Genomic DNA, 25470 nt, shown 5'->3' on the forward strand with positions numbered 1-25470 from the left:
TGCTGCGTCCTTCGGACCCACCTCACATGCTTGCTGAAAGCTCCGCAAGTCGCAGGCACTAAAGACCCCCAGTTCCCCCCACACCGCAAGGATCAGTACCAGCGCCACCCCAACCCCCGGCCTTGCGGTCGGTGCCCATCCCTGAAAAGACGTAACGACCGCGTTGGTGAGCGAACAGAGAATAGTTATATGGATGGTGTTTTTTTAGCACACGTGCAGGACATTTTATTACAGGGGAGTCGAATCAGGAGTGCTTTTCACTCGGAAATTCAGTTCAGTCTGTACTGGTTCAAATTCAGTCGGGATGACACCTGGGTCTTGTGAGAGCTGCGCCTGCTGCTCCCTGCCCCTTCAGTTTTGCTGGGGGACATATACCGCAGCCCCCAGTTCAAACCCCTTTGGTGGTTGAAGCACCGCCCCGCACCGTCTAACCCCTCTTCCCCATACCAGCGTCTACCTTGATCAGGCTCCTTGTTACTGAAGGGGGTCTCACATGAGCCCTCTCAAGGCAAGACTGGAGCAGACCAAGGTTTAGGGGGGTGAATTTTAGAGTCCTCTTTAAAAATAATTCCAACTTTGGGCTTCCCTGCTGGCTCAGTGATAAAGAATCCTCCTGCCAATTCAGGAGACCCAGGTTCGGTCCCTGATCTGGGATGATCCTACATGCCACGGAGCAACTAAGTTCGTGTACCACAACTATCGAGCCTGTGCTCTAGAGCCCCAGAGCTGCAGCTACTGAGGCCGGCTCGCCCTGGGGCCCATACTCCACAAGGAAGCCACCGCAGTGAGAAGCCTCTGCCCTGCAACCAGAGAGTAGCCCCCGCTACACTCAGAGAAAAACCCACGCAGCAACAAAGATCCAGCAGAGCCAAAATAAATAAATTGCTTTAAACAAAAACTGAATTTTTAAAAAAATCTTGTTTAAAGTATTTATTTAGAACAGGAAGAAAAAGGGGCTTAAGCTTCACCTTCTGGTTAATCCACCTCTGGCAGAGCCGCAATAAGGCCTGATCACCTCTCCTGGGCCAGGCCCTCATCAACCCCACCCCTCTACTCTAGGGACCCACACACAGCTGACTAGTGAAGGTGTGGGATAAAGCATAGGCTCCACGGCTACAAATCCGATGAAAGGCAACCCATAAAATTTTTAAAGCAGAGTGATCACTCAGAGCCCCCACTCTTGTCCCTGAGCTCCAGCTCTGTCAGTGGCCTTGAACCCCCCTCCCCCAAATGGAAGAGACTGGCCTTCAGAACACCTAACTTCTTTCCCCAAGGTGGGCGGCATGGAGTTAGTCCTGAATCCTAGGATTCTCTCCTGTTCTCTTTCCACTTGCCGTCCCACCTCCTCCACCAGTGACTCACCACACCACACTGTATCCAACCCAGCCCCCCAGGGTTAAAAAGCCCAGGGTTTTCTCCACCTTTCCACTGCCCTGGCCTCTCAAGTTGGTTACTCACCCCTAGGCCTGAGCCCCAGGATAGGGGAGAAACATGCCATCTTCCCTCAGCCCAGCCCAGCCCCCTTGAGAAATAAATACACACTGCAATGGGAGGCTCAGGGTCCTCTCACACCACAAATTTGTTCTTGGCTAAGGAGTTGCTCTTGGTGGCTGTGTCTGCGTGGGCCTGGTACCCAATGATGGTCTTTGTGGAGAGGCCCAGGCGCTCTTTGTAGACACGCCTGGGAGGTAAGTGGGAGAGGAAAGGAGACAGGCAGTCAGCAGCAGGTCCTGCAGTTAACCTGGGACCATGGGTCCTATGCCCAGAGCCCCTACCCTGGTTCCAGCCACAGTAACTCTTGTTGTGTGTGTCTTACACGTGTGGAAACACGAAATGTGACTCATGCAAAAGAAAAGAGGTCTGCAAGAAACAGATGGAAATCTAGACTCCACACCCTTTGCACAAGTTGTGGAAGAAAGAAGGGAGAGACAGCATGGAGGATTCTAGAGGTCTCTCTTGCAGGCCAAGCCATTCCCCTTCCACCTTCTCCCCTAGAAGAGGCTCAGCCCCCACCCTATGCCAGAGATACCCCTCACCCAATGTGTAGCACGCCCTCCTGGTTCTCTGCCTCTCGTGTCCACACAGCAATCTTGTCCCCCTTGGCTCGGATGTTGATGACGGCCCCACACACTTCCTGGCTGTGCTCCCCAAAGCTCTCCCCGATGAGACACAGCAGCTGGACCCGAAAAGGAGGAGGATGAGGCCTTCTGGTGGGCACAGAGACTGCCCCCACCATCCTTGAGACCACTGCTACCGCACCAGCCCAGCCCCTTCCCTCGGGAACCCTCCCCACCCAGCCTCCCGCCCAACCCCCCACTCACTGTCTCCAGCCACAGGTGGTCCAGCTCAATGTGGCGCTGCTGCTTGGTGAGGCTGACCAGCCAGCGGCCACCCCGCTTATTCCTGCTGTCTTCCCACATGGGCTTAATGCCATCCTGGGAGGCAGGTTGGTGAATCAACCACCTCCCTTTGTTCGAAGGGAAGTGAGTGCCTGGCCACCTCCCCAGGCCCTGCTCCAGCCCCTCCACAGACTAGGTCTTCTGTCTTCACCCTTCAGTACAAGCAGGGTCAGCCCTGCAGACCCTCCTGTGAGCTCCCGTGGGCCCCTAAGCCTCAGTATAGGTCACCTCACGTAGCCTTGCATAGATGTGTTTTTGTCTCCTTTGCTGAACCAAGATCCTTGAGATGAGAGTTCAGATGTGGGTGATTAAAGGAAGTGTCTGGGGCAACCCCAATGTGGCCAGGACAGACATCCCAGGCTCGCTGGGCATGAGTCACCTAGGAAAATCTGCAAACATGGACATCAGGGCGCCACTGCCCAGCCCCTCCAAGGACAGGCCTGGACATTGACGAGTGTCCTCAGGCAATCCTGATGCAGCCCCCAAGTTAAAGAGCCAGGCGAGATAGCTAGACCCCCTTCATTGCTCCCCCTTGTTCCCCCCCTCCCCTGTTCTTCAAGATGGGGCTCAGGTCTGACACTCTGCCCCAGCTTCTGGACAGCAGTCCTCCAACTGGAAGTTATGCTTGGCCCCAAGGAAGGCTGTCCTCAATACCGCACTGTCAAAGCCCCTGTGAGGGAGGAAGCTTGGAAGAAACCAGCCCCACTGTGTCCTGGGGAGTGGGGGAAGCCGAGCTTACCTTGAACAGGGCGTAGTCACAGCCGGAAGAGAGCTTACTGGCCAGCTGGATATTATTATATATCCTGGAGAGAGACCCCCCACCCTAGGCTGAAAGGCTAAGCTTTTTAGGGCCTGGTTTCAACTTGCCTCAGATCCCTCAACTTCTTACCCCACTGCTTTCCACCCACCTTCCAGCTTCCAAGCCTTAGTTCATACTGGTACCCCCTGCCAAAAACTTCCATCCCCATTTACCCAGACCCTCAAATCCCACCTTGTCACCCACCCCCAGGGTTTGTGAAGCACCTGGCAGACCCCCTCACTGGATCACCACAGATGAAACAGTCTAAAACTCATTCGGTAGCTGAGACAAGCTCAGAGAGGGGAAGGAACTCGCCTAGGGTCACAAGGCATAAGGCAGCAGAGTCATGGTCAACTCCTTGTTCTCTCACTTCCCAGGCTTTCTCCCTGAGTCCCAGGAAGGCTTGGGGGCAGGGGCTGTGACCCAGCCCAAACTCCCCGCCACTTCCCTGCAGAGCCCACCAAGCCCCAGCCCTCAGGAGATGCTGTAAGATCCCAGAAAGGGCTGGGAAAGCGGTGTAGGCAACAGCTCCCTGGAGGGGTCGGGTCTGGGAAGGATCCACAGCTAAGGCCTCCTGACCTCAGCCTCCTCCATGAGGGACAGACACTCACGCCCAGAAGTCCTCCACGGTGTTGAACTTGGTGACCCGATGCAGGTTGCTCTGCCAGGCTCGGCTGCGGTCATTTTTGAAGAACCACAGAGCCCACCTGGGGGGTGGGGGAAGGCGCAGGAGGAAGCAAGAGTGCATCCACCTGCCCGCCCCACCCCACCTCCACAGCAGTAGGTTGGCCCGGAAGTCTGGCTCCTTCCCGAGCCAACAGGGAGGTAGGGTTTGTAGCACCGGCCCCATAAGGTGATGGGGACAGTGATCCTGAGAGGCTGGGGGAGGCTTTAACTCAGAATCTCAGCTGGTTTCAGGCTGAAAGGGCCAGCTGGGCCCAAGTCTTAGGGCAGCTCTGGCCTTTCCCAGATGAGGAAGTAAGGTCAAAGCCAAGGGTAGGGCCTGCCCTACCTGTTGAGCAGTGGGTGTAAGTCCAGCTTGCCCTCCTCCGGGACCTTCCTCAGAGCCTCCTCTCCCATGCACGGCCCCGCGGCTGCCTCCTCCTCCTCCTTCTCCTCCTCTTTCTTCCACTTTTGGATCCCATCCTCAGCCTCTTCAGCCTGACCAAGGAGAGGAGTCAAGCTGGGCGGTGAGCCCAGGCCCTCGCTGCCCAAGGGGGCAGATGGGTGGACTTACAGGGTGGGCGGCAGCCATGCTGTAGCCTGAGCTCCACAGGCACCAGCCATCCGAGGGGGCCTCCAGCAGCCGGCCTTAAACCGACCATCGCCCCGCCCAGCTCACCCCGGGCAGGTGACTGGGAGGAGCCAGCGTGGGGGTAGGGGGTGTGGTGTTCCGAGGAGGAAGGGCTTACACCATTAGTTCCATCAGCAAGCATTTAGTGAGCACCTTCTGCATGCAGGCTGGGGTCTGGGGACACAGCTTGTGACCAGGCAGACCTAGCCTCGGCCCACATGGCACTGGTCATTTGGGGGCTGAGACAGGATGGCAAGGGTCAGTATTAGGGGTCTGCCCTTAGTGAAACCACATCCCCTGAAATTAAAGTGGATTGACCCAGACATGGCAGAAGGCGGAGGGGAGCAGGGCGGGGCCAGGTCAGAGACAATACAGACATTGTGGTGTCTCCCTTTGGGCTCTGCTTCCATTCACCCCTCAATTTTTGCCACCAATGTCATTTGACACAGGCATGTATCTGGTCTCTGGAAACATCTGTGGATTTTCTTTTTTATGTGATTATTTAGAAACAAGAAGCTTGTATATTAGAAATCCACATTTTGAAATTTTAGGTTTGGCAACACCGGGGCCTCCTTCTCCCAATCTGTTGCAGCCAACGCTGCCTTTTGGAAGAGCAAAGGCGGATCCGCATGGCCCCTGTGTCCACTGCACTCATGTTCCTTCCCTCCCGTCCACCTGGGCATTCTCTACCTGGCCACAGTTGGCAAGGGCCAGTGCACCTGTCCACAGCCGGATCAAGTCCTCCTTGCCCCCACCTCAGCCAAGTACATGAACCTCACTGAGTCTCAGTCTTCCTCTCTGTAAAATTGGAACATTAATGAAACACAACTCAGAAGCTTACTGTATTAAGTGATATAAAACCAGTCCACAGAACAAGGCCTGCTCAGTAGTCAATAGCAATCAGCTGAGGGCCTGCCCAGAGTGGAGGAGGGACTGGGCAAGAGAGGGAGGGAAAGCTGGATATCCTTTCCCCGCCTTCTGAACAGCAGCCTTTTCTGCAGGGGCTGAAACCTCCCCAAGTTTCTTAAGGTTTCTCACACTCCCTTGGCCCAGCTCTGTAAGAGACCAGTGTCTTCCCCTCTGCCACGCACAGGAGAGCCATGGGTGACAGTTAATATCCGTTCAACCCACATCTCTAGGCTCCAGGTGGTGCTGCCAGGCCTGTGGGGGGCTGGGTGCTGGGAAGCAATGAGGAGCAGGTGAGTGCCCCTTGTGCTCTGGTCTGTCAGGGGAGCAGACATCAGATCATCTCACAAAGACCTGTGTCACAGCAAATGCAAGCCTCTGAGCGAAACGGATTCTCAGATGGGAGCAGACCAAGCCCATGACCTGAACTGGGGGCTCTAGAGCAGCACTTCTCAAGAGCATGGATCAGAATCACCTGAAGGGCTTGCTAAATACTGACCCCTGCACTCTGCCTCTGAGGTGGCGCCAGTGGTCAAGAACCCGCCTGCCAATGCAGGATATGTAAGAGATGTGAGTTCGATCCCTGGGTGAGGAAGATCTCCTGGAGGCATGGCAACTCACTCCAGCATTCTTGCGTGGAGAATCCCATGGACAGAAGAGCCTGATGGGCTACAGTCCATGGGGTCGCAAAGAGTCAGACAGGACTGAAGTGACTTAGCACAAACAAATGAATACCTGGCTTGGGCTTAAGAACTGGCATTTCTAATAAGTTCCTGGATGAGCTGGTCAGGAACCTCATTTTGAGAACTACCAACTCAGAGGCAGTTCACAGAAGAGGTGATGTTTGAGCGAGAGTTAATGAGCCCAGTGGAGGGGGTATCTCTGGGAGAGGAAGCAGCATGTGCAGAGGCCCTGGGGCAAAGGGAACATTAGGTACTGGAGGAAGAGAATAAAGACCAGTGCAGCTGACGCCTAAAGGGGAAAGGATGGTGAGTCTTGATGTTAGGAGAGTAGAGAGCCACTGGGTGCTTCAAGGGCTGGGGAGGTAATCAGATGGGCTTTCTAGCAACTTCTCTGGCTGCTGTGTAGGAAACAGACCCTGCTCAATTAAGAGTGAATGGAAGGAGAGCTATCTGGATGCAAACATGGTTGTCCAGGTGACGAATGGGGCAGCTGGAAAGATGAGAGAATATGATTGATTTCAGAGGTATTTAAAAGGAAGACTCAGTGGTGTTTGGTTTAGGCTCTGGAGGGCCTTCCCTGGTGGCTCAGATGGTAAAGAATATGCCTGCAGGGCAGGAGATCCAGGTTTGATCCCTGGGTAGGGAAGATCCCCTGAAGGAGGGCATGGCAACCCACTCCAGTTTTCTTGTCTGGAGAACTCCATGCATAGAGGAGCCTGGCAGGCTACAGCCCATGTGTCACAAAGAGTCAGACACGACTGAGCAGCTAACACACACAAACACACAGGCTCTGGAGAGGTGGGCATGGAGTCCCGGCTTCCTGTTGCTGTATAAAAAACCACCCAAAATCCAGTGACTTAAAACTACAATAATCACTTATTTTGCTCACAGATCTGCAATTTGGGTAGCACTTGATAGAGATGGTCCCTCTCTACTCCAAAGCCCTGTCGATTGGAATGGCTCACAGGCCAGGACAGGGGCCATCTGCGCTTTCTAGCGGGGCAGTCTTCGCAGGCTCTCAGATGGAACCTCAGCTGGGGTGTCAACTGGGATAGATCTTTGTGGCCTCTGCACATGACCACTTGGCTTCCTCATGGCACAATGGCTGGGTTCCCAGGATGAGATCCCAAGAGATGAGAGGCAGAAGCTGCCTGTTTCTTAAGGCACCAGCCTGAAACCTGGCACAGCTTCACCACCACTGTATTCTATTAGAGTCCCAGGGTCCATGTCCAAGGCACTGTTTTAGGCACTGAGGAACACAGATGTGAACAAAATTTCTCTTTGCCTTGGAAGTTCCCAGGACTGAGCCCTTGGACCTCAGCTCTGCTCTGTCGGCACTTGCCATTTCATGATCCCATTCAGGCATGGGCATTGGATGTCACATGCACAGAACACCTGTGGCCTGGCATGAAATCCTGAAGAGCACATCCAACTGCCTGCTCACAGCTCCACCTGGGCATCTTACATGCACCTGTCTCACATCTATTGCATTCAAAGCTGAATTCCTGGCTTTCCCCTATCCCCCAACTTTCTCCTCCCATAATCTTCTCCATCCTTCCACCTACTCAGCCAAAAATCCTGGACTGGTCCTAACTCATCTCTTTCTAACCCATCAGCACATTCCCTATTCAGCTCTACCTACAAAATATCCAGGATCCAGCCGCTTCTCTCCATCTCCATCGCCGCACCCTAGTCCAAATGGACTGTCATCTTCCCTGTACTATGGCAATGGTATGCTGGCCCCAGCTTCCTCCGTGGCCCAAGAACAATCTACTGTCTACACAGTTCAGTTCAGTTCAGTTCAGTCACTCAGTTGTGTCTGACTCTGTAACACCATGGACTACAGCACGCCAGGCCTCCCTGTCCATCATCAAAGTTTACTCAAACTCATGTCCATTGAGTCAGTGATACCATCCAACCATCTCATCCTCTGTCATCTCCTTCTCCTCCTGCCTTCAATCTTTCTCAGCATCAGGTTCTTTTCTGATGAGTCAGTTTTTCACATCAGGTGGCCAAAGTATTAGAGTTTCAGTTTTAGCATCAGTCCTTCCAATGAATATTCAGGACTGATTTCCCTTAGGATTGACTGGTTGGATGTCTTTGCTGTCCAAGGGACTCTCAAGAGTCTTCTCGAACATCACAGTTCAAAAGCATCAATTCTTCGGTGCTCAGCTTTCTTTATAGTCCAACTCTCACATCCATACATGACTACTGGAAAAACCATAGCTTTGACTAGACAGACCTTTGTCGGCAATGTCTCTGCTTTTTAATATGCTGTCTAGGTTGGTCATAGCTTTTCTTCCAAGGAGCAAGCGTCTTTTAATTTCATGGCTGCAGTCAGCATCTGCAGTGATTTTTGAGCCCAGAAAAATAAAGTCTCTCACTGTTTCATTGTTTCCCCATCTATTTGCCATGAAGTGATGGGACCAGATGCCATGATCTTAGTTTTCTGAATGTTGAATTTTAAGCCAGCTTTTTCACTCTCCTTTTTTATTTTCATCAAGAGGCTCTTTAGTTCCTCTTCGCTTTCTGCCATAAGGGTGGTGTCATCTGCATATCTGGGGTTATTGATATTTCTCCCAGCTTCCCTGATAGTTCAGTTGGTAAAGAATCCACCTGCAATGCAGGAGACCCTGGTTCAAGTCCTGGGTTGGGAAGATCCGCTGGAGAAGGGATAGGCTACCCACTCCAGTATTCCTGGGCTTCCCTTGTGGTTCAGCTGGTAAAGAATCCGCCTGCAATGCAGGAGACCTGAGTTCGATCCCTGGGTTGGGAAGATCCCCTGGAGAAGGAAAAGACTACCCACTCCAGTATTCTGGCCTGGAGATGTCCATGGGGTTGCAAAGAGTCGGACATGACTGAGCGACTGTCTACACAGCGAACCTTAAAAAGGAAAGTGAGATTACATCACTCCTGTGCTCACAGCCCAAGGGTCTGTAAGGCCCCACCAGCTCTCAGCAGCCCCTCTCCATGACTCTCCGCCCCTACAGCCACACTGGCTGCCTTGCAGGGCTTCAAACATGCCAGACCCGCACCTGCCCTAGGACTTTACACTGGCTGCTTCCTCAATTCCTACCTCAAGCCAGTCCTTCCCTGCCCACTGCATTTAACTGGTCAAGCGCTCAGCCCCCGTTGCAGCACTCCCATGCCCTTTCTCTTGCTTTCTCTCCAAGCACTTCCACCTCCTGACACACCCTGTATTTTACTTATTTATTTTGCTCATCATCTGCCTTCTGGTGCTAGAACATAAGGTCCCCAGGGCCTCTCTTACTCACGACTCTGTTCTGCAGTTCCTAGGGCAGGGCCTGGCTCATGGCAAGTACTCAGAAGTCAGAGCCACAAGGGAGAACTGACATTAGACTTAGCAAGGTAAGTGTTACTGATTTTGACAAAAGTAACACAGTCTAAGGGATCTTATTTGGTCACTACTGCTGCTGCAGCCAAGTCGCTTCAGTCGTGTCCGACTCTGTGCGACCCCAGAGACGGCAGCCCACCAGGCTCTGCCATCCTTGGGATTCTCCAGGCAAGAACACTGGAGTGGGTTGCCATTTCCTTCTCCAATGTATGAAAGTGAAAAGTGAAAGTGAAGTTGCTCAGTCGTGTCCAACTCTCAGCGACCCCATGGACTGCAGCCTACCAGGCTCCTCCATCCATGGGATTCTCCAGGCAAGAGTACTGGAGTGGGGTGCCATTGCCTTCTCCCTAGTCATTTGTTAATTATCTGCCGCCTTCTTGAACAGTAAGCTCTAGAAGAGCAAGAACTTCATGGGTCTTTTCTGCTGAGTCTCCAGTACCTAGAACAGTACCTCGCACACAGTAGACACTCAGGAAAGACCGACTGAGAAGACTAGATGCCAAGGACCAGTTACTTTCCCTCTCTGAGTATTGGTTCTTTCATCTGTAAAGTGGGAATGTAAATGCCTGCTTTAAAGGATTGACTTTAGGACTTAGTGATATAATGGATATAGTGCCCGGCAGACAGGTGTTCAATCAGTATTACCCCCACCCCCGCCTGATCTTAGGCCCCCCATCCTGCCTGCCTGCCTTCCTCCCCATCCTGAGGCCTGGACAGAAGCAATGTTGGTAAATGTCCAGTCACATGGTTAGGCCCCACATGCAGAGTTATAAAGGCACATCTGGATTTTTATGGAAACCCAAGCAGAAACTAGGATCCTGGGACTCTCTTATGAGAACCCCTGCTGCTCCAGTTGAGATTTTTCTCCCATCCCCTTACCCACGCTCTCCCAGGCTTCCCTCTCCAGAAGCTTCTTAGTACATTCTTAAGAAGGGGAGAGAAAAGAGGAATAGAGGGGCCTATTTTCCAGGTCAGAGAGAGAACAGAAACAAACAGAGGGCCCTGAGAACTCATAGGTTTAGGATCTGGCCAGAAAGAGACCCAGGGGTCTGGACTCTGCCATCCTATACCCTAAAAGAGGGCCAACCATGTGACATGGGGTAAAGAGTCCAGCATGCTGGGAAGTGGTGACCCAGTAACCATGCCACCTTCTTCTGGAGACAGCCCATAGGCAGATAGAGAAGGAAAGATGTAGCAAATGTTAACATCTGGCGAACCTAGGTGAGGATATCTGGGTATTCACTGTGCTAATATTATGACTTTTCTAAAGGTTTTGTTCATTGTATTATGTTTGGGTTCCCTGTTGGCTCAGACAGTAAAGTGTCTGCCTGCAGTGCAGGAGACCTGGGTTCGATCCCTGGTTCGGGAAGATCCCCCGGAGAAGCAAATGGCAACCCACTCCAGTGTTCTTGCCTGGGAAACCCCATGGACAGAGGAGCCTGGCAGGCTACAGTCCATGGGGTCACAAAGAGTTGGACACGACTGAGCAACTTCACATTATGTTTGGAACTTTTTTCTAGGCTTGAGCTTTTTAAAAATAAAAAAATTGGAGGCAAAAACCTTTTGCGGGGCAGAGGGGCTAGTGGCTCACTCAGTAACTATTCTTTCCTTTTCATACTTTGATTCGAGGAAGTCATAAGCCCAGAGAGATCACCAAACTTTTCTAATGTCCCTGCAGTTAGGTGTAGCCAATGACAGATAGGCAGGAATTGTTGGCTTCCAGGAAAATTCCTTGAGAAAATGACAGAAAACAGGCAGGTCTTCTTTTTACCCTACTTCCCTTCCTCCTGCTTTCTGCATGGACATGATGGATGGATCTGCAGCAGCCATCCTAGGCCATGAAGTGGCCTTGAAAGTGGAATCCAGGTACTAAGAATAATTGAATAGGAAGATAGGATTCTGGGTCTCTGATGATTGTGAAGTCATCACACCAACTATGGGCTGCCTGCTGCATGACCTCTTTAAGTGAAAGAATAAACACCTGCTTTGCTAAGCTTCTGATGAGCAGCCAAATGAACTTCCTACCTGATTCAGAATTTAATCCATTTTCTATTCCCTCTACACTCTGGATTTTTCCACCTGCTGGATCCCCTGCTGGGAAAGTTCACCACCACATTGTAAGGTCCTTCTCATTTTTCAAAACCCAGCTTGAATGTCACTTTCTCCTGGAGGTTTTCCCTGGATGCTTCCTCTCTCCTGGACTCACGATGCCTCCTACTGTTGTTCAGTCACTTAGTCGTGTCTGACTCTTTGTGACCCCATGGACTGCAGCATGTCCTTCACTATCTCCTGGAGTTTGCTCAAGCACATGTCCACTGAGTCAGTGATGCCATCCCACCATCTCATCCTCGGTCATCCCCTTCTCCTCCTGCCCTCAGTCTTTCCCAGCATCAGGGGCTTTTCCAAGGAGTCTTTTCCTGGTGCTGCTGTTAAACTCCTCATCAGCCCACTTGCTGCCCATCTGAGGATTCTTTATTACTTGTTGTTTTGGCTTCTCTTTAACATTTGTCCACTTGTCCTCTAATCCCCTTGGTTTCCCGGCCACCTCACTCTCCAACTTCTCTGTGCTGCTTCTTCTCAGCCTTTCCCTGGGCTCCTCTGCCCCTGGCCACTCAGGAAGTTTGCACTGACTCAGCATTCTGTTCAGACCCTCCATTCTTTTCTCTCTTCCTGTTCCTCTGGGCAGTTGCATCCTCCCCATGACTCCAGCCACCACCTCCATGCAAATAACTCCAAATCCAACGGTGTCCTGGGCTGGCTTGGATCAGCTTGTGAGAACGAAGTTTTAGGAATTTTGTGAGACAGACATTAAAGCCATTATTAAAAATTAAATAAACTTATGGTTATATAAATGTTTAAAACAAAGATAACAAGCACTTAAAACACAACTTCCTAATTATTTTACTATTGTCTATGCTTTTCAGATTATTCTATATCTATTTTACCTGAATGGTGGAAATGCTGTATAAAGGAGTGCTACCACATGTCTCTTCCCAACTCTCTGCTCAGAGACATCACAGTGACAGCTTGAAACAAACCACAGGGGTAGAATTTACACCACGGATATGGGCAAACTCTACAAGGTGCTTCTCTGTTTGGAAAGCCATGTATTAAAGACTTCCCAGTATACCATGGCCCAAATAAATACCTGAAGCCAGCATGGAGTAGCTTCCTGAGTTTCAGGCTCAGATAACTCTTGGCAGCACGCCTTGTCTATCAGGCAGTGATGGCCTGATAGCTAGTCTATCAGGCACGGCACATTCAGTGTGCCCTAAACAAGCTCACCCTCCAAAGCTGCCCCACCCCCTCAATGCCTATTTCCTTTTTTTGCAGCAGCATCACTCACCCCATTGTCCAAGCCAGAAACCTGGGCATCTTCCCGGATTTATTCCGCTTTCTCTTCCCCAACATCCAATAAGTTACATCTGAAATGATGCTCAGGTCTCCCCTCCAGTCCTGTTCCAGTCTCACTGAGACTTCCCTGGTCCAGGCTTTATCATTCTTCCTGTGGATTCTGCCTCAGGTCCCTCATTGCTCTTGCTACGTCTAGCGGTACCTCCCTCCAACCCACCTCCATTTGGACCCCATAAAATGCAGATCTCATTTAGGTTTATCTTGGGCTTAAAATCCTTCAGTGACTTCCCAATTCCTACAATAAGAAAATGACACCCTTTGTATGGTCTTCTTTCTCTTTTCTTCCTCTCTCCTTCCTACTGCTTGGTCCTTCCTCATTTGACATTCAGGGAGTCTTAGTCAAGAGTCACAAACATCACTTCTTGGCTTATTAACCAGATATGCAGTTTACTAGCCAATAGTGGGCAGCTCAGAAACTTTCCTGGAAGGCCAGAGTCCCCTTGGAGACTAGGCAGCCTGGAATGATGCCTAAATCACATCATCAAGCAGTCCCAGGAAGACTCCCCAGATGCTACAGCCAAGCACAGACAGTACAGCTTGCCCTGTTGGTGGTAGGTGCTCCCAGAAGCAGTGTCACAGCTGCCCCCGATCCCTGGCAGGAACTGCCACCACCGTTTGCCTTTAACTAAATAGACTCTCCTCCTTTGCTGCTTCTTCCTGGCATTAGGTTCAGGTTCCTGGTCTGGGGCTGGGATGTTGGGGCTGAGGTCACATGTCCTGGAAGCAAGGAAAGCTGGGAAAGCATTGTCAGCTCCTATAGGGGGAGGAGGGCTCTACCTCACAAGGTGGGGAATCCCCCAGACATAGGAGGGAGGCAGTTTCAATGATGAGAGGCCAACAATAACAACAGCTGTCCCCCATGCTAGCTTTTAAAATTACACAAGTAAAACACTCTTCAAGGTAAAATAGTCAAACAGCACAAGAATAAAGATGATGAAATGTACAAACTTCTTTCCTCGTGTTCTCTCAGTCCCATTTGCCAGGGGCAACTACTGTTAACAGTGTTTTGGAAGTTCTTACAGGTGTGTTCTTTGTATATCCAGATGTCTGTATTTATATTTAAGGTGTCTGTATATAACTGTGTGACTGCAAATGCTTTCTTTGGGTCAAAATTGACTAGCTCCATAAGAAAAGGGAACCCTCCTATACTGTTAATGAGACTGTAAATGGATTAAGCCAGTATAGAAAACAATATGGAAGATTCACAAAAAAGTAAAAACAGAGCTGAGATATGATCCTACGAACCCACTCCTAGGCATATATTGGGAGAAAACTATCATTCAAAATGATACATCCACCCTAATGTTCATAGCAGCATTATTTACAATAGCCAAGGCATAGAAACATCTAAATGTCCAGTGAAAGATGAGTGGAAAAAGAAGTTGTGGTACATATATACAGTGGAATATTACTTGGCCATAAAAAATGATATAATGTTGTTTGCAGAGATATAGATGGACCAGGAGATTATCATACTAAGCGAAGTAAGTCCGAAAGAGAAAGACAAATATTATATGATATCACTTAAAATATAACACACATGAACTTATCTCTGAAAGTCAAAGTCACTCGTCATGTCCGACTCTGCAACCCCACGGACTTTACAGTCCATGGAATTCTCCAGGCCAGAATACTGCAGTGGGTAGCCTTTCCCTTCTCCAGGGATCAAACCCACGTCTCTTACATCTCCTGCGTTGGCAGGCAGATTCTTTACCAGCTGAGCCACACGGGAAGCCCAGGAATACTGGAGTGGGTAGCCTATCCCTTCTCCAGCGGATCTTCCCAACCCAGGACTTGAACCAGGGTCTCCTGCATTGCAGGTGGATTCTTCACCAACTGAGCTATTAGAGAAGCCAATAAATAAAGTCACAGTCATAGAGAACAGACTTGTGGTTTCCAAGGGGGCAGGGAGTGAGGGGGGGATGGATTGGGAGTTTGGGATTAGCAGATGCAAGCTATTTTATATATATATATAATGGATAAACAATAATGTCCTACTGTATAGAACAGGGAACTATATTCAATGTCCTGTGATAAACCATAATGGAAAAGAATATGAAGAAGAATATATATGTGTATAACTGATCACTTTGCTCTACAGTAGAAATTAACACATTGTAAAGCAACTATATTTCAATAAAATAATTTTAAAAAAATCAGTTAGCTGCTCACATTACAGTTTGGTACCCTGGCTTCTCTCACCTCACACCATGTCTTGTACTCCTCTATCAGTGCACATGGGTCTAACCCATCCTTTCTAATGACAGCATTGCACTGAGTGGATGAACCATAATTAACTAGCCAGTCCTCTACAGATAGACATTTAGATTATTTTCAGTTTTTTGTTACAATAAACTATGCTGCAGTGAACAGCCTTGTACACATGTCTTTGTGTGCTTGTGAGAGTAGAGATCCAAAGGATGAATTCCTGGAAGGGGAACTGACTGTTGGCTCTAACGGAGCATGCATTTATGTCTTTGGTAAACATTGCCAAATTGTCTTCCAAAAAGCATGTGCCAGTTTGCAGCTCTACCAGCAATCTGTGAACAATTTTTTCCAGGCCCTGCATAGTCTGGCTCCTGGCTGCCCTCTCACCTCATCATCTGACACTTACACACCCTACCTTTCCAACCACAGTGCCTTTGCGGATGCTGTGTCCACAACCCAAAATGTCCTTCCTCCCTTGTCTGCCAGATGAAATTCCACAAGGCCCAGCTCAGATGTCACCTCCTCTGTAGCTGTCAGAGACCCCTTCCTCTGGTATCCCACAGCTTCCTGGGCATAATTCTGGCATACACCAACTAAGGACCTATGTGTGACTGGCACTCCAGGGTCATTTTGGCAATCCAGACCGTAACCACAGAAGAAAGGATCATGTCCACTCCTCCTTCCTTGCTGTTTCTTCAGCTACATTGTGTTTTATCTGTTATCAAGCACAGTCCTGCCTCAGGGCCTTGGCACATACAGTTCCCTCTCTATGGATCTTGCCCTCGAGCATCCTGGCCTTGATACTTCTCTGGGATCTCTGCTCCCATTCACCTCCTCACAGAGGCCTTCCCTGACCACCAGGTTTCAAGCGCCCCTATTCTAGTAAGTCTTGTCCATCTCCATTTTATCATCTCTGTGACTCTTATCACAAGCTGAAATAACCTTTGGTTTAAGCATTGATGTTTATTTTCTCTCCTGTATCTCATCTCTGCACACACACTAATTCACTACTGCAAACTCCCCAAAAAGGAGGGGTCTAGTTTTCCTTTTGTGCTGTCTCCAGCCTCAAATCTACCTGGTACCTAAGAGCTCAGTAAACGTTCACTGAATGAACCATCCATATTTTACAGAAGAGGAAACTGACATTCAGAAAGGAGAGCTGAGTAGCCAAGGTCCCACAGTTAATAAAGACCTCCAAACCCATCTAAACACTAAAACCAACTGCAGTATTTCTCCCCCGTACTCAGCACGCCGCATTGTGTCTCCCACCAGACTAGGTTCCTGGGGGACAGGACTTGAGTCCGATGACGCTCCGGGGTCCCCAGCGGCGTGTCCCGGGCCCGCCCCGTGAGGCTAGCGGGCTCCGCGGAGATGTCACCCTCCCCGCCTCCTGTCAGTCAGGCCGAGGGGGTGGCGCGGCTGCCAGGGGGGGGCGCTGAGCTCAGAGCTGCCGCAGCGCCCCAGCCGGAGCAGGAGCGCGCGAGACAGCAGGGCGCTAGGAGCGAGCGGTGGCTGGCGAAGCACTCCAGGCCCGGACACTACTGCACCTCGGCTCAGGGCTCGTGCTTCGTCTGCTGCAGACCAGCCTGAACGCCTGGCCACGGCCCGATCCCTCATCGGCCGGAGCCCACCTCGGCCCAGCCCAGCCGAGCCCGTGCGTCCGCCTGCTGCAGCCTCTGCCGCAGCCGCCACTCCATCCCTAACCCGGGCCCCGCATCTAGGTGAGGCGGCGGCGCTCCGGGCGCCCCAGGCTGAGGAGAAGGGTAAAGGTCTGGGAATGGAGTGGAGGGGGAACGGGATGGGATGGGGAAGGGGCCGGAGAACGTAAACAGGACGCCGCGGGGTGCGTGTCCGTATGCGCCCCGGGGTAGGTATCTCTCTTGCTTGGTGTCTGCAGCTGCCTGGATGGCCGTGTGGCCGTGCGCCCGCGCCCGTGTGCCCGTGGTGTGTTCGCGTGTCCGTGCGCGTTCGAATGTCTGAGGGTCCTGTGTGTGCACGTGAGCGTGTCCAAGGAGTATGTTTGTTTGCGTGGCCGTGTGTCTGTCGCGTGTGTACAGGCAGGCCCCCGGGCTTCGCGCGGTGCCCAGCTCTGATTCCGCGGGGCTGCAGGTTGCAGGGCCCCGGATAACCGAGGCGGGGGGCCCCTCCTGCGTCCACGGGCTTCAAGGACGCTAGGACTCGCCGCGGCCCTGTGGCCTGGCACTGGGGAAGGGAGTAAGATGGGAGGAGGTTCCGGGCCAGAAGGGCGCCTTCGGTCTCAGGGGGAGGGGAGGGGACACCTGCGGTCTCTTCACAAGGGCTGGGGTGAGGATTCGGGCGAGCGCACCGGTGCCCGTGTGTTCGTCCTCCCCAGGCCGCCAGGATGGACGTGTTCATGAAGGGCCTGTCCATGGCCAAGGAAGGCGTCGTGGCTGCCGCGGAGAAAACCAAGCAGGGGGTCACCGAGGCCGCGGAGAAGACCAAGGAGGGTGTCCTCTACGTCGGTGGGCGAGGGGCGGGGCTTCCGGGGCTGCGAGGTTTGGGGGTCCTCAGAGGGGACAGAGCCGAGGTCCTTAGAGCGAGGAAGTGGGGGGTCTGGGCCGGAGAATATGAGTCAGCAGATGGGGCCGGGTTAGCAGGGGTCACTGAGGACATAGCCAGCCGATGGAAACCTGGGTCAGTGATGACACGAACTGTCGTGGGGAATGGAGGAAGGGTTGATGAGGGTGGAGTTCAGCTGAAAGTCCAGAGAAGCAAGGCAGGGATCAAAGAAGACAGCCTTCTTCTGCTTCTTCTTCCCATTATTAATAGTTATCTGGTGTTGAACTCTTACTGTCTGCCAAGTAAAGTGTGAAATATATCTGCAATATGTATTACCTCATTTAATGCTCCCTGCCCATCCACAGACCAGGGAAACCCCTGCTTCCCAGAGCTTTAATTATCTTGCTCAAGGTCACAGCTGATAAGACCTGAAGCTGAAGTTTGAGCCAAGCTTTATGGATTCCAAAGTGCCCCCCTCCCCTTACCACTCTCCTTCCTGTATTGTTGGGGCTCCCTCCCAGCACTGCTCACCACCTCTGAATCTCTCCTCCCAGTGGTTCCACCATTGGCATCTCTCCTAGGGGTCCACTGTCCTTGCAACTGCCAGCTGTCATCAGGAGAAAGGCCAAGTGGTTAAAATATCTCACCCTAAGTGGGGTGGGGGGGGAGCCTTCAGGGTCATTTGCATAAAGGGAGGCAAGAAGCTCTGCATGCAGTCTGCTGATTCAGGGCTTATTTTGTGTGATAGAATTATCTTCTATGCAGGCTGCAGAGGGTTGGTTAACCTGCCCAGGGCTGTGGCAGATTTGGAATGGTGGTAATTTGAAAAATACTTATTGATCACCTACTCTGTGCTGGTAGGTGTTGGCTCTGCTGATGGTGAGGTCAAGTATTCCAGTCTCGGGCTTTGACATCCAGTGGCTGGGGTGGGGAGCCACTTTGGTAATCAAAGAGGGTAGCATCTGAGCTGAGCCGAGAAAATAAGGGTGGCTGGGGAGAGAGGTGCAGAAGAGGCAGGTGCCAAGGGCCCTGGGATGGGGCGAAAAATACTGGGTTTGAGAGCAGAGGGCAGAAAGCAAGGGTAAGAAATGAGATCAGCAACAGCCAGTTCATGAGGGTCCCTTGCAGGCAAAGCATTAGTCTGACTGCCATGGCAGACTGTGAGCCAGGGACCGACATGATCTGGCTTCAGTATAGAAAGTCCTCTAGGACTCTGGGGACAGAACAAATTACAGGGGGGCCCCCTGGGAGGTAACATAGCCACGAGATGAGGCTGGTTAGAGCTAGGGCAGAGGTGATGGAGACTGGGAGAAGGCTTCAGCCCACACCTTCTGGATCCTAGCTCTGGCCTCCCTCTTCCCTCAGCCCTTTCACTCCTGTGGACCCCTGACATCCCTGATGCTGTCTCCCTGCTAACAGACTCAACAACCACCTCCTTTCCCCCCAGGTTGTCACCTCCTGCTCCTCTCCCTGAGCAGGAACTCCTGATGGTCCCCGGCTCCTACTCATCAAAGACTCAGCTCCTCGTAGCCTAGCATTCAACCTGCCTCGTGGTTCCATCTCAGTCTCCATCACTCTGAGCACACAGACCACATCAACGTGCTCCATGCAGACCCTGAAAGCACACCTCTCTAGGTTCCCTGTCCCTCCTCAGTCCCCTTTCTGTGTATCCACTGCTCCCCATTTGTCAAGACCCGGGAAACACCCCCACATCCTGCACCCCCCAGAGGCCCAAACTTCCTCTCCCCACTACTTTGAGGTCGAAGGCACCAACTTTCCTCTTCTCTGTCCCTCATCAGACAGTGAGCCATCAGCCTGGGACTTGAATCAGAGACGGTGCCAACAAGTGTTCATGCGAGGAATAAATGGAAGTGCTTGCACAACTACCTCCCCCCCCCCGCTCCGCCCCCAGCCACCGGTCTCTGGATGTGGCTGGCCTTAGCCCTGAGAAGCCTGTCTGCTTGCATCCTCCTCCTGCCAGCCTCAGCTGGCCCACACTCCCACTTCTGGCTCTATCAGCTGTTGTCTGGGTTGCCAGATCCTCAGGATTGGAGACATCCCACTCTCCCGAGGGTTCCCACCCCCACCTCAGGACAGGCTGTCTTGCCTTTCCCAGTTGCTACCCTCCTGGGAAGACCCAGCCAATGCCGTAGCTGTCAGTCACCATCTTCACGTCACCCTTAGACCCATCCTTCATCTAAGACACCTGCTACTTTGGCCAGAAGGAGAGATTTGCACCCTATTTAAAAGAGAGTCTTAAGAAATGGAGCAGGGGGTGTGGGGATGTGAGTATACCGGGGCAGGATGTGGACAGTTGTGCACCAGGGGCACCTTTCCAAAGACAGAATCTTTTCGCCCCACCCCCAGGTCCATCCCCACCCCCACCTGCTCCCATCCAGGGCAGAGGATTAAATGAACCAGCAGGCAGAGTGCTTTCCCAGTGCTGGATCATGGGCAACATCCAGGGGAGGGTGGGTGGGCCAGGGCGCGGGAGGCGGGGGTGGGGGGTGGTGGGGCGGGGACAGACAGTGGGGAGAACTGGACATCCAGATGATGCAGGCATGGAAGGGGGCACTTGTGGGATTTGGAGGCCCAAGAAGGCAGGGAAGGACCAGGATGCCCATGCTGCCTGGGTCCCTCTGCCCACTCTGTAACCACTGTGCTTGCTGGCATCTGTTCCCTCGGCCCTTAAATGTGCTCCGTCTTGTCCCTACAGGAAGCAAAACCCGAGAAGGGGTGGTGCAAGGAGTGGCCTCAGGTACTAGCCCAGCCCTGCCCACTTTTTCCCTCACCCTGGCCCAGGGTCTGCTGACATCCAGAGAGTGGGGGCAGAGGGTGGCGGGAGAGGGCACCCCCAGAGCTTTCTGCGGGTTGTAGTGCTCTGTGGGAAGTCAGGCCCTGGAACACTACGGAGGAGGAGGGCATCTATGTCTGCTTGACCTTTGCCCCCAACCCTCTCCCTGACGCAGTGGCTGAGAAAACCAAGGAGCAGGCATCACACCTGGGAGGAGCGGTGTTCTCTGGGGCTGGGAACATTGCAGCAGCCACAGGTCTGGTGAAGAAGGAGGAGTTCCCCACTGATCTGAAGGTGAGCTATCCTTCCAACACACACACACACACACCAGGTACACCCACAAATCTGCCACCAGGCTCCCTGCTCCCCCAGCCGGCCTGGGGCACAAGCCACCTTGCCTAACATTCTGCAGGGCCCAGATAGACACAGCTCGGCAGGAGTCTGCATGTGGCTGTGTGCAGGCATGGAGCTCCCCGTGACTGTGACCCAGATCTGGATTGGATGCATGTATCCTGCTCGTGAGTGTGGTCTGGCCTGCTTTTGGCCTCATCTGCATAAGTCACTGATTGTTCCCTCATATCTTTTCAGTCAACAAGTATTCATGCCAGGGAGGGATTGTTCTAGGGGCTACCACGGTGAACGGGTTCCTACATTCACGGAGCTGACTCTGTAGTGGGAGAAGATACAGTAAACAGCTAACCTGTACACAAGATGATTTCAGACAGGGATATGTGCTATGAAGAAAACAAGAGCGATGGGATGGAGAGTCAAGGGGTGAGGGGCAACGTTAGTTGGGAGGGCTTCTCTGAGAAGGTGACATTAGAACTGACACCCAAGTGATGAGGCACACCGTGCGGGAAGTCTATTTCGGGCAGGAAGAACAGCACATGCAAAGGCCCTGAGGCAGGCATGAGCAGAAGTGGGCCATGGGGAGGGGTGAACTGTGTCTCACAGATTTGTGCAATGTTACCCCAGGCAAGTGGTGGCAGCAACCCATGTGTGCACAAAGTCAGGTACCTTCCTTAGGACATGCTGCAGGGTAAGGGCTGTGAGCTCTGGAGCACCACAGAGCTGGATCTGAATCTCAGCTCCATTACTTCTTGACTGCCTGGCCCTGGGCACGCCCCATCATGTCTCTGAGCCCGATTCTTTGCCTCTAAGACAGGAGATGAATACAAGAGGACTTTTGTGTAGATTAGAGATAATGTAGCTTAGAGGTGTTCAAAAACCTAAATGTGCATCAGATCACCAGGAGGCCAGGGTAACATACAGACTGTTGGTCCTATTCCTAGAATTTCTGATTCAGTAGGTCTGAGGTAGGGCGAGAATGTACACTTCTAAAAGGTATCTGGGTGATGTTGATGCTGCAGGTCCAGGGATCACATCTTGAGAACCACTGATGTAAAGAGCCTGGATGGCATACAGTGAATGCTCAGTAAGAGATGATGGCCCCACAATCACAGGATCAGCCTGTGTGTGCCCCTAGGGGCTTGTGTCACAGGTGTGCTAGGACGTTGAACTCTGTGGATCTATACACCATCTGCACAGATACCTCCTGTGCAGCGCTCCATGTTTTCCACGTACAAATGCCGAATCTGCCTCCATGGGGGTGGGGCCTCCTTCCGTGTGATCTCGGCATGAGCGGATCCATCCATTGGCTGGGGGAGGAGACCACACAGCACCCTCTGCTCTAGACATTCTGCTCAGTTGGTTCCTTCTCTCTGCTCAGAAGTTCTGGTTCAAGTCCTGTCTCTGCATTTTACCAGCTGTGTGAATTCCCATTTCTTATCCTTGTTTCCAGTGATCACTCCCATTCACTGATCTCTTGTGTGGGCAGGTGCTGTTCTAAATATTGTACATGGAGTCATTCAATGAATCTTCACAATGTCCCTATAAAAAAGGCATCACAATTAGCACATCTTATAGGTAAAAGAACTGAGGCTCAGAGAGATGAAGTGACATACTCAAGATCCCAAATCCTGCCTGCCCCCCTGAGAAGGTAGTTGGGAGATGCTAAGCTCAGGTTCATGTCACTGTAGTCCCTTGATGCCAACATGGGACCAGGCCCAGTACTAGGGCGCAGAGAAAGCAGAGCCGCCAGCTTGAGGCTTGGTGAGGGGGCCTTTGCACACAACCATTTTTCTCAGGCTGCCTTCCTCTTACCTGCACTTGTTGACATTTCAAACCTCCTGTCTCAAAAGAACTCAAGATCATAGACTTACAATCCAAAGCCAGGTGTTTGGGGCCACTGGCCCCATGGAGAACTCATGGAAGCTAAGAGTGTGTGTTTCTGTCTCTACCTCTCAGTCTGCCCACACATAGTATCGTGGAAGCCTCCCCACATGCATACAAAGCAAAGACACCATCCCACTTCCCATCCGAGGCAGCTGAGATTAGAGGTGAAGCAACTGACCTGATGCCAAAGAGGTAGTGGTTTTTAAGTGAACTTCTTACTGAAGTATATTATGCAGAAAACACACAGATCCATGGAATTTTCACAAACTCAGCTCTCCCCAGGTAATCAAGCACCCAAATCAAGACATAAAACACAAGACACAGCTCGTTAGAAGCCCCCCTTACACTCCCTGCCACCCCTACTCCCAGGGCTAAGAATAGGGTGAGGGAAGTGAAGTGCCTGGGGCACAAAATTTAAGGGGGCGCTTATTCCAGGGTCTCGTTTATCCCAGGCACCTGATTCTCCTCACCTTTATCCTGTCCCCTCCACAGTTAATTGCTTCTGTCACCACAGATTATCTGAGTGTCTGTCAACTTCACGTAAACATTATCCTAAAGCACACATTCTTTTGTACCCGGGTTCTTTCACTCGTCACTAAGAAGGGGAGTCAACCACGCCTTGGTGTGCACTGGGTGTCCCCATGCTAGACGTGCAGTACCCTCTGTGTGATAGGACCATAATACACAGATCCATTCTCCTGCTGTTGGACATTTGTTTCCAAACAATGTGCAGAGCTGGGATTCTTCACATTCTGTTTCTTTCCTGGGTTCTGGTCATAGCTGGGTGACTTTGGGCAAACTAACATTTCCCCACCTCCTGGGCTGTGGTGGACTCCCTGTAACTAGGGGAAGTGAGCTACGCCAGGAGTGTAAACTCATGTTGTCACAGGGCCCACCTAGACAGGTAATGTGAAGGAGCTGAAGCTGCCTGGATGGAGCTGGAGCAACTAAAGTGCCGAGGTGCCAGCCCTCATAGGTCCCAAGATTCTTACCTCTGCCCAGTAGGGAGGGACAGTGGTTACATGTGCAACTGGGGGACAGGGTGGGGCCCCTTGCCTACAGAGCATGAACCTCAGGTTACTGTGTGTGCCCACGTGGGCAATCAGCTCAGTCTCGTGTTTGTGCACACATATGTGCTCGCTCACAGGGGACTGGCCATGTGTCTGGCAGCCCCCTATTTGCATATATGCTGGCCTGCACAGGTCTGGGCAGCAGATGCTGTGGGGAGGGGAGAGTCTTAGCTCACACATCCAAGCAACACCATGAGCTGTTGCTTCCAGCTTATCTTAAAATAGCAACAGCTGAAGAAACCAGGCCACACAGGGCCCTGGGGGAGGGATGGGTGGAAAGTGGCAGGGGAATGGCTCAGAGCCCCTGCTCAGCTCTGTCCCTGAGCCTCCATCTCCCTCCAGCCCTGAGGAGCCTCCAGGGTTATCTTGGGGTCCTCATAAGCACCCCCCACCTACAGAGCTGACACCAAGAGGGACAAATGGATGATTATGTGTGCTATCTCCCCATTCCATCCAGTCCCATCAAGGGAAGTACAGGAGGCTGTCAGCTGCAGGGAGAGGGGTATGGGTACCCACAACCCCTGGACACCCCCAGCTTCAAGCCGTGATTGGAGGGATTTCACTGCTCCATCCCATTTCCAAGGCACTCTAAATACACAATTAAAAATTCTGGTTGCACTGCCAACAAAGCCCAGCCTTCCCCCGATCAGCCAAAATCGTCCCAGGGTAGGAATCTGGGGGGCATGCCCAGCTGGCGTCAAAGGCCTTGTCTCTTCTCTTCCTGCAGCCAGAGGAAGTGGCCCAGGAAGCTGCTGAGGAGCCGCTGATCGAGCCCTTGATGGAGCCTGAAGGAGAGAGTTATGAGGAACAGCCGCAGGTGAGGGATGGGGCTTTGGGCATCCCCAGCTGGGGTGGGAGTTTCCTGGCAGGATAAGTTTGGGCCAGTGAGTTTCCAAGCTCCCAGACCCCAGACCCCAGAGATGGCAGCAGGGAGGGAGGACAGATGGAGCCTGTCGCTGGGTCTCAGGCACCCCTGCCCAGGAACATCCCAGCCGTCCCCAAATTCTAGGTCTCTCCCCTGCCCAGAGGGAGGGGCGTTCACTATTCTTCCTGGTGGGCGAAGGGACTCGGGGCGCGGCCGGGCCACTTGGTCTCCAACCCCTTCCTCTTTTGCTCTTCTCCACTCTACCCCCATCCCTCTGATGCAGGAGGAGTATCAGGAGTATGAGCCAGAGGCGTAAGGGCCCAGGACGGCCCCCCACCAGCAGCACAATCCCTTCCCGGCCCCCTGCCCCGCCCCCCAGAGCCAGGGCTGTCCTTCTACCCCTTCTCCTCAAAACACGAGATCTTCCTTCGCTCCGAGGTGCCCCCTCGGAGCCCGTGTTTGAGTCTGTCTGTCCTTCCCGCCCGCGTCCAACCCTGGGGCGTGGACAGGGCTGGGGCTGCGGCCAAGGCTGGGAGTCTCGAAGCAAGTATGTTGTCCCTTCCGCGCCCCATCCCGTCTGGTGTCTGCGCGGTTGTAGCATGTTCTATGTGTTTTTAAACGGACAGGAAAGCGACGGCTCCCCTCCACCCCCCGATAGAGGCTCTCTGAAGGGCCTCCGGGCACCCCCGCCAAAGCCCTCCAGCGCACTCCCACATCGACCCCAAGAACCTTTTTTTTTCTTTTAAACCGAAACCAGGAGCCAGGCTGTGCCATGACCCCTCCCCCAGCCGACCCGGTCCGAGCGCGGGCGTCATGTGTCGTGATTGTAGCATGGAGAGTCCCCCACCCTCGTGTGAGCGTGTTCCGGGAGGGCGGGTCCGGCAGCCCCCCTCCCCGCGTGTCCATGAATAAAGCCAATCTGTCTGTA

General features: G+C 52.4%; 2 protein-coding genes across 3 annotated transcripts; one reads left to right on the top strand and one right to left on the bottom strand.

The window, feature by feature from the left end:
• Nucleotides 954-16755, bottom strand: EIF4E1B (eukaryotic translation initiation factor 4E family member 1B). Its single transcript, XM_018051666.1, has 7 exons — nt 16690-16755; nt 4211-4359; nt 3810-3905; nt 3139-3202; nt 2322-2435; nt 2037-2176; nt 954-1681 (listed from the first exon to the last, which is right to left on the bottom strand). The coding sequence occupies exons 1-7, from the start codon at nt 16753-16755 to the stop codon at nt 1567-1569; spliced, it is 744 nt and encodes a 247-aa protein (XP_017907155.1). The 3' UTR covers nt 954-1566.
• On the top strand, nt 16483-25470 carry SNCB (synuclein beta). Of its 2 annotated transcripts, none has more exons than XM_018050638.1 (6): nt 16483-16821; nt 17412-17541; nt 20295-20336; nt 20548-20666; nt 24405-24494; nt 24826-25470. In XM_018050638.1, exons 2-6 carry the CDS (start codon nt 17421-17423, stop codon nt 24856-24858), a joined length of 405 nt encoding a protein of 134 aa, XP_017906127.1. In that variant the 5' UTR covers nt 16483-16821; nt 17412-17420; the 3' UTR covers nt 24859-25470. The 2 variants fall into 2 exon arrangements, with proteins under 2 accessions (XP_017906127.1, XP_017906126.1); XM_018050637.1 differs by having other exon boundaries at nt 16484-16779.

This window comes from Capra hircus, chromosome 7, assembly GCF_001704415.2.
Source record: "Capra hircus breed San Clemente chromosome 7, ASM170441v1, whole genome shotgun sequence".
Classification (NCBI taxonomy): Eukaryota; Metazoa; Chordata; class Mammalia; order Artiodactyla; family Bovidae; genus Capra; species Capra hircus.

What these genes read in the sequence shown, in the direction of transcription:
- EIF4E1B (XM_018051666.1), bottom strand. Translation starts at nt 16,755, where the DNA reads ATGGAGTGGCGGCTGCGGCAGAGGCTGCAGCAGGCGGACGCACGGGCT. An exon ending in ACCGTGGAGGACTTCTGGGC is followed by an intron (nt 3,203 to 3,809) that starts GTGAGTGTCTGT and finishes GTCTCTCTCCAG; the next exon opens with GATATATAATAATATCCAGC. An exon ending in GTGACTACGCCCTGTTCAAG is followed by an intron (nt 2,436 to 3,138) that starts GTAAGCTCGGCT and finishes CCTGCCTCCCAG; the next exon opens with GATGGCATTAAGCCCATGTG.
- SNCB (XM_018050638.1), top strand. Translation starts at nt 17,421, where the DNA reads ATGGACGTGTTCATGAAGGGCCTGTCCATGGCCAAGGAAGGCGTCGTG. An exon ending in GGAGGGTGTCCTCTACGTCG is followed by an intron (nt 17,542 to 20,294) that starts GTGGGCGAGGGG and finishes TTGTCCCTACAG; the next exon opens with GAAGCAAAACCCGAGAAGGG. An exon ending in AGTTCCCCACTGATCTGAAG is followed by an intron (nt 20,667 to 24,404) that starts GTGAGCTATCCT and finishes CTCTTCCTGCAG; the next exon opens with CCAGAGGAAGTGGCCCAGGA.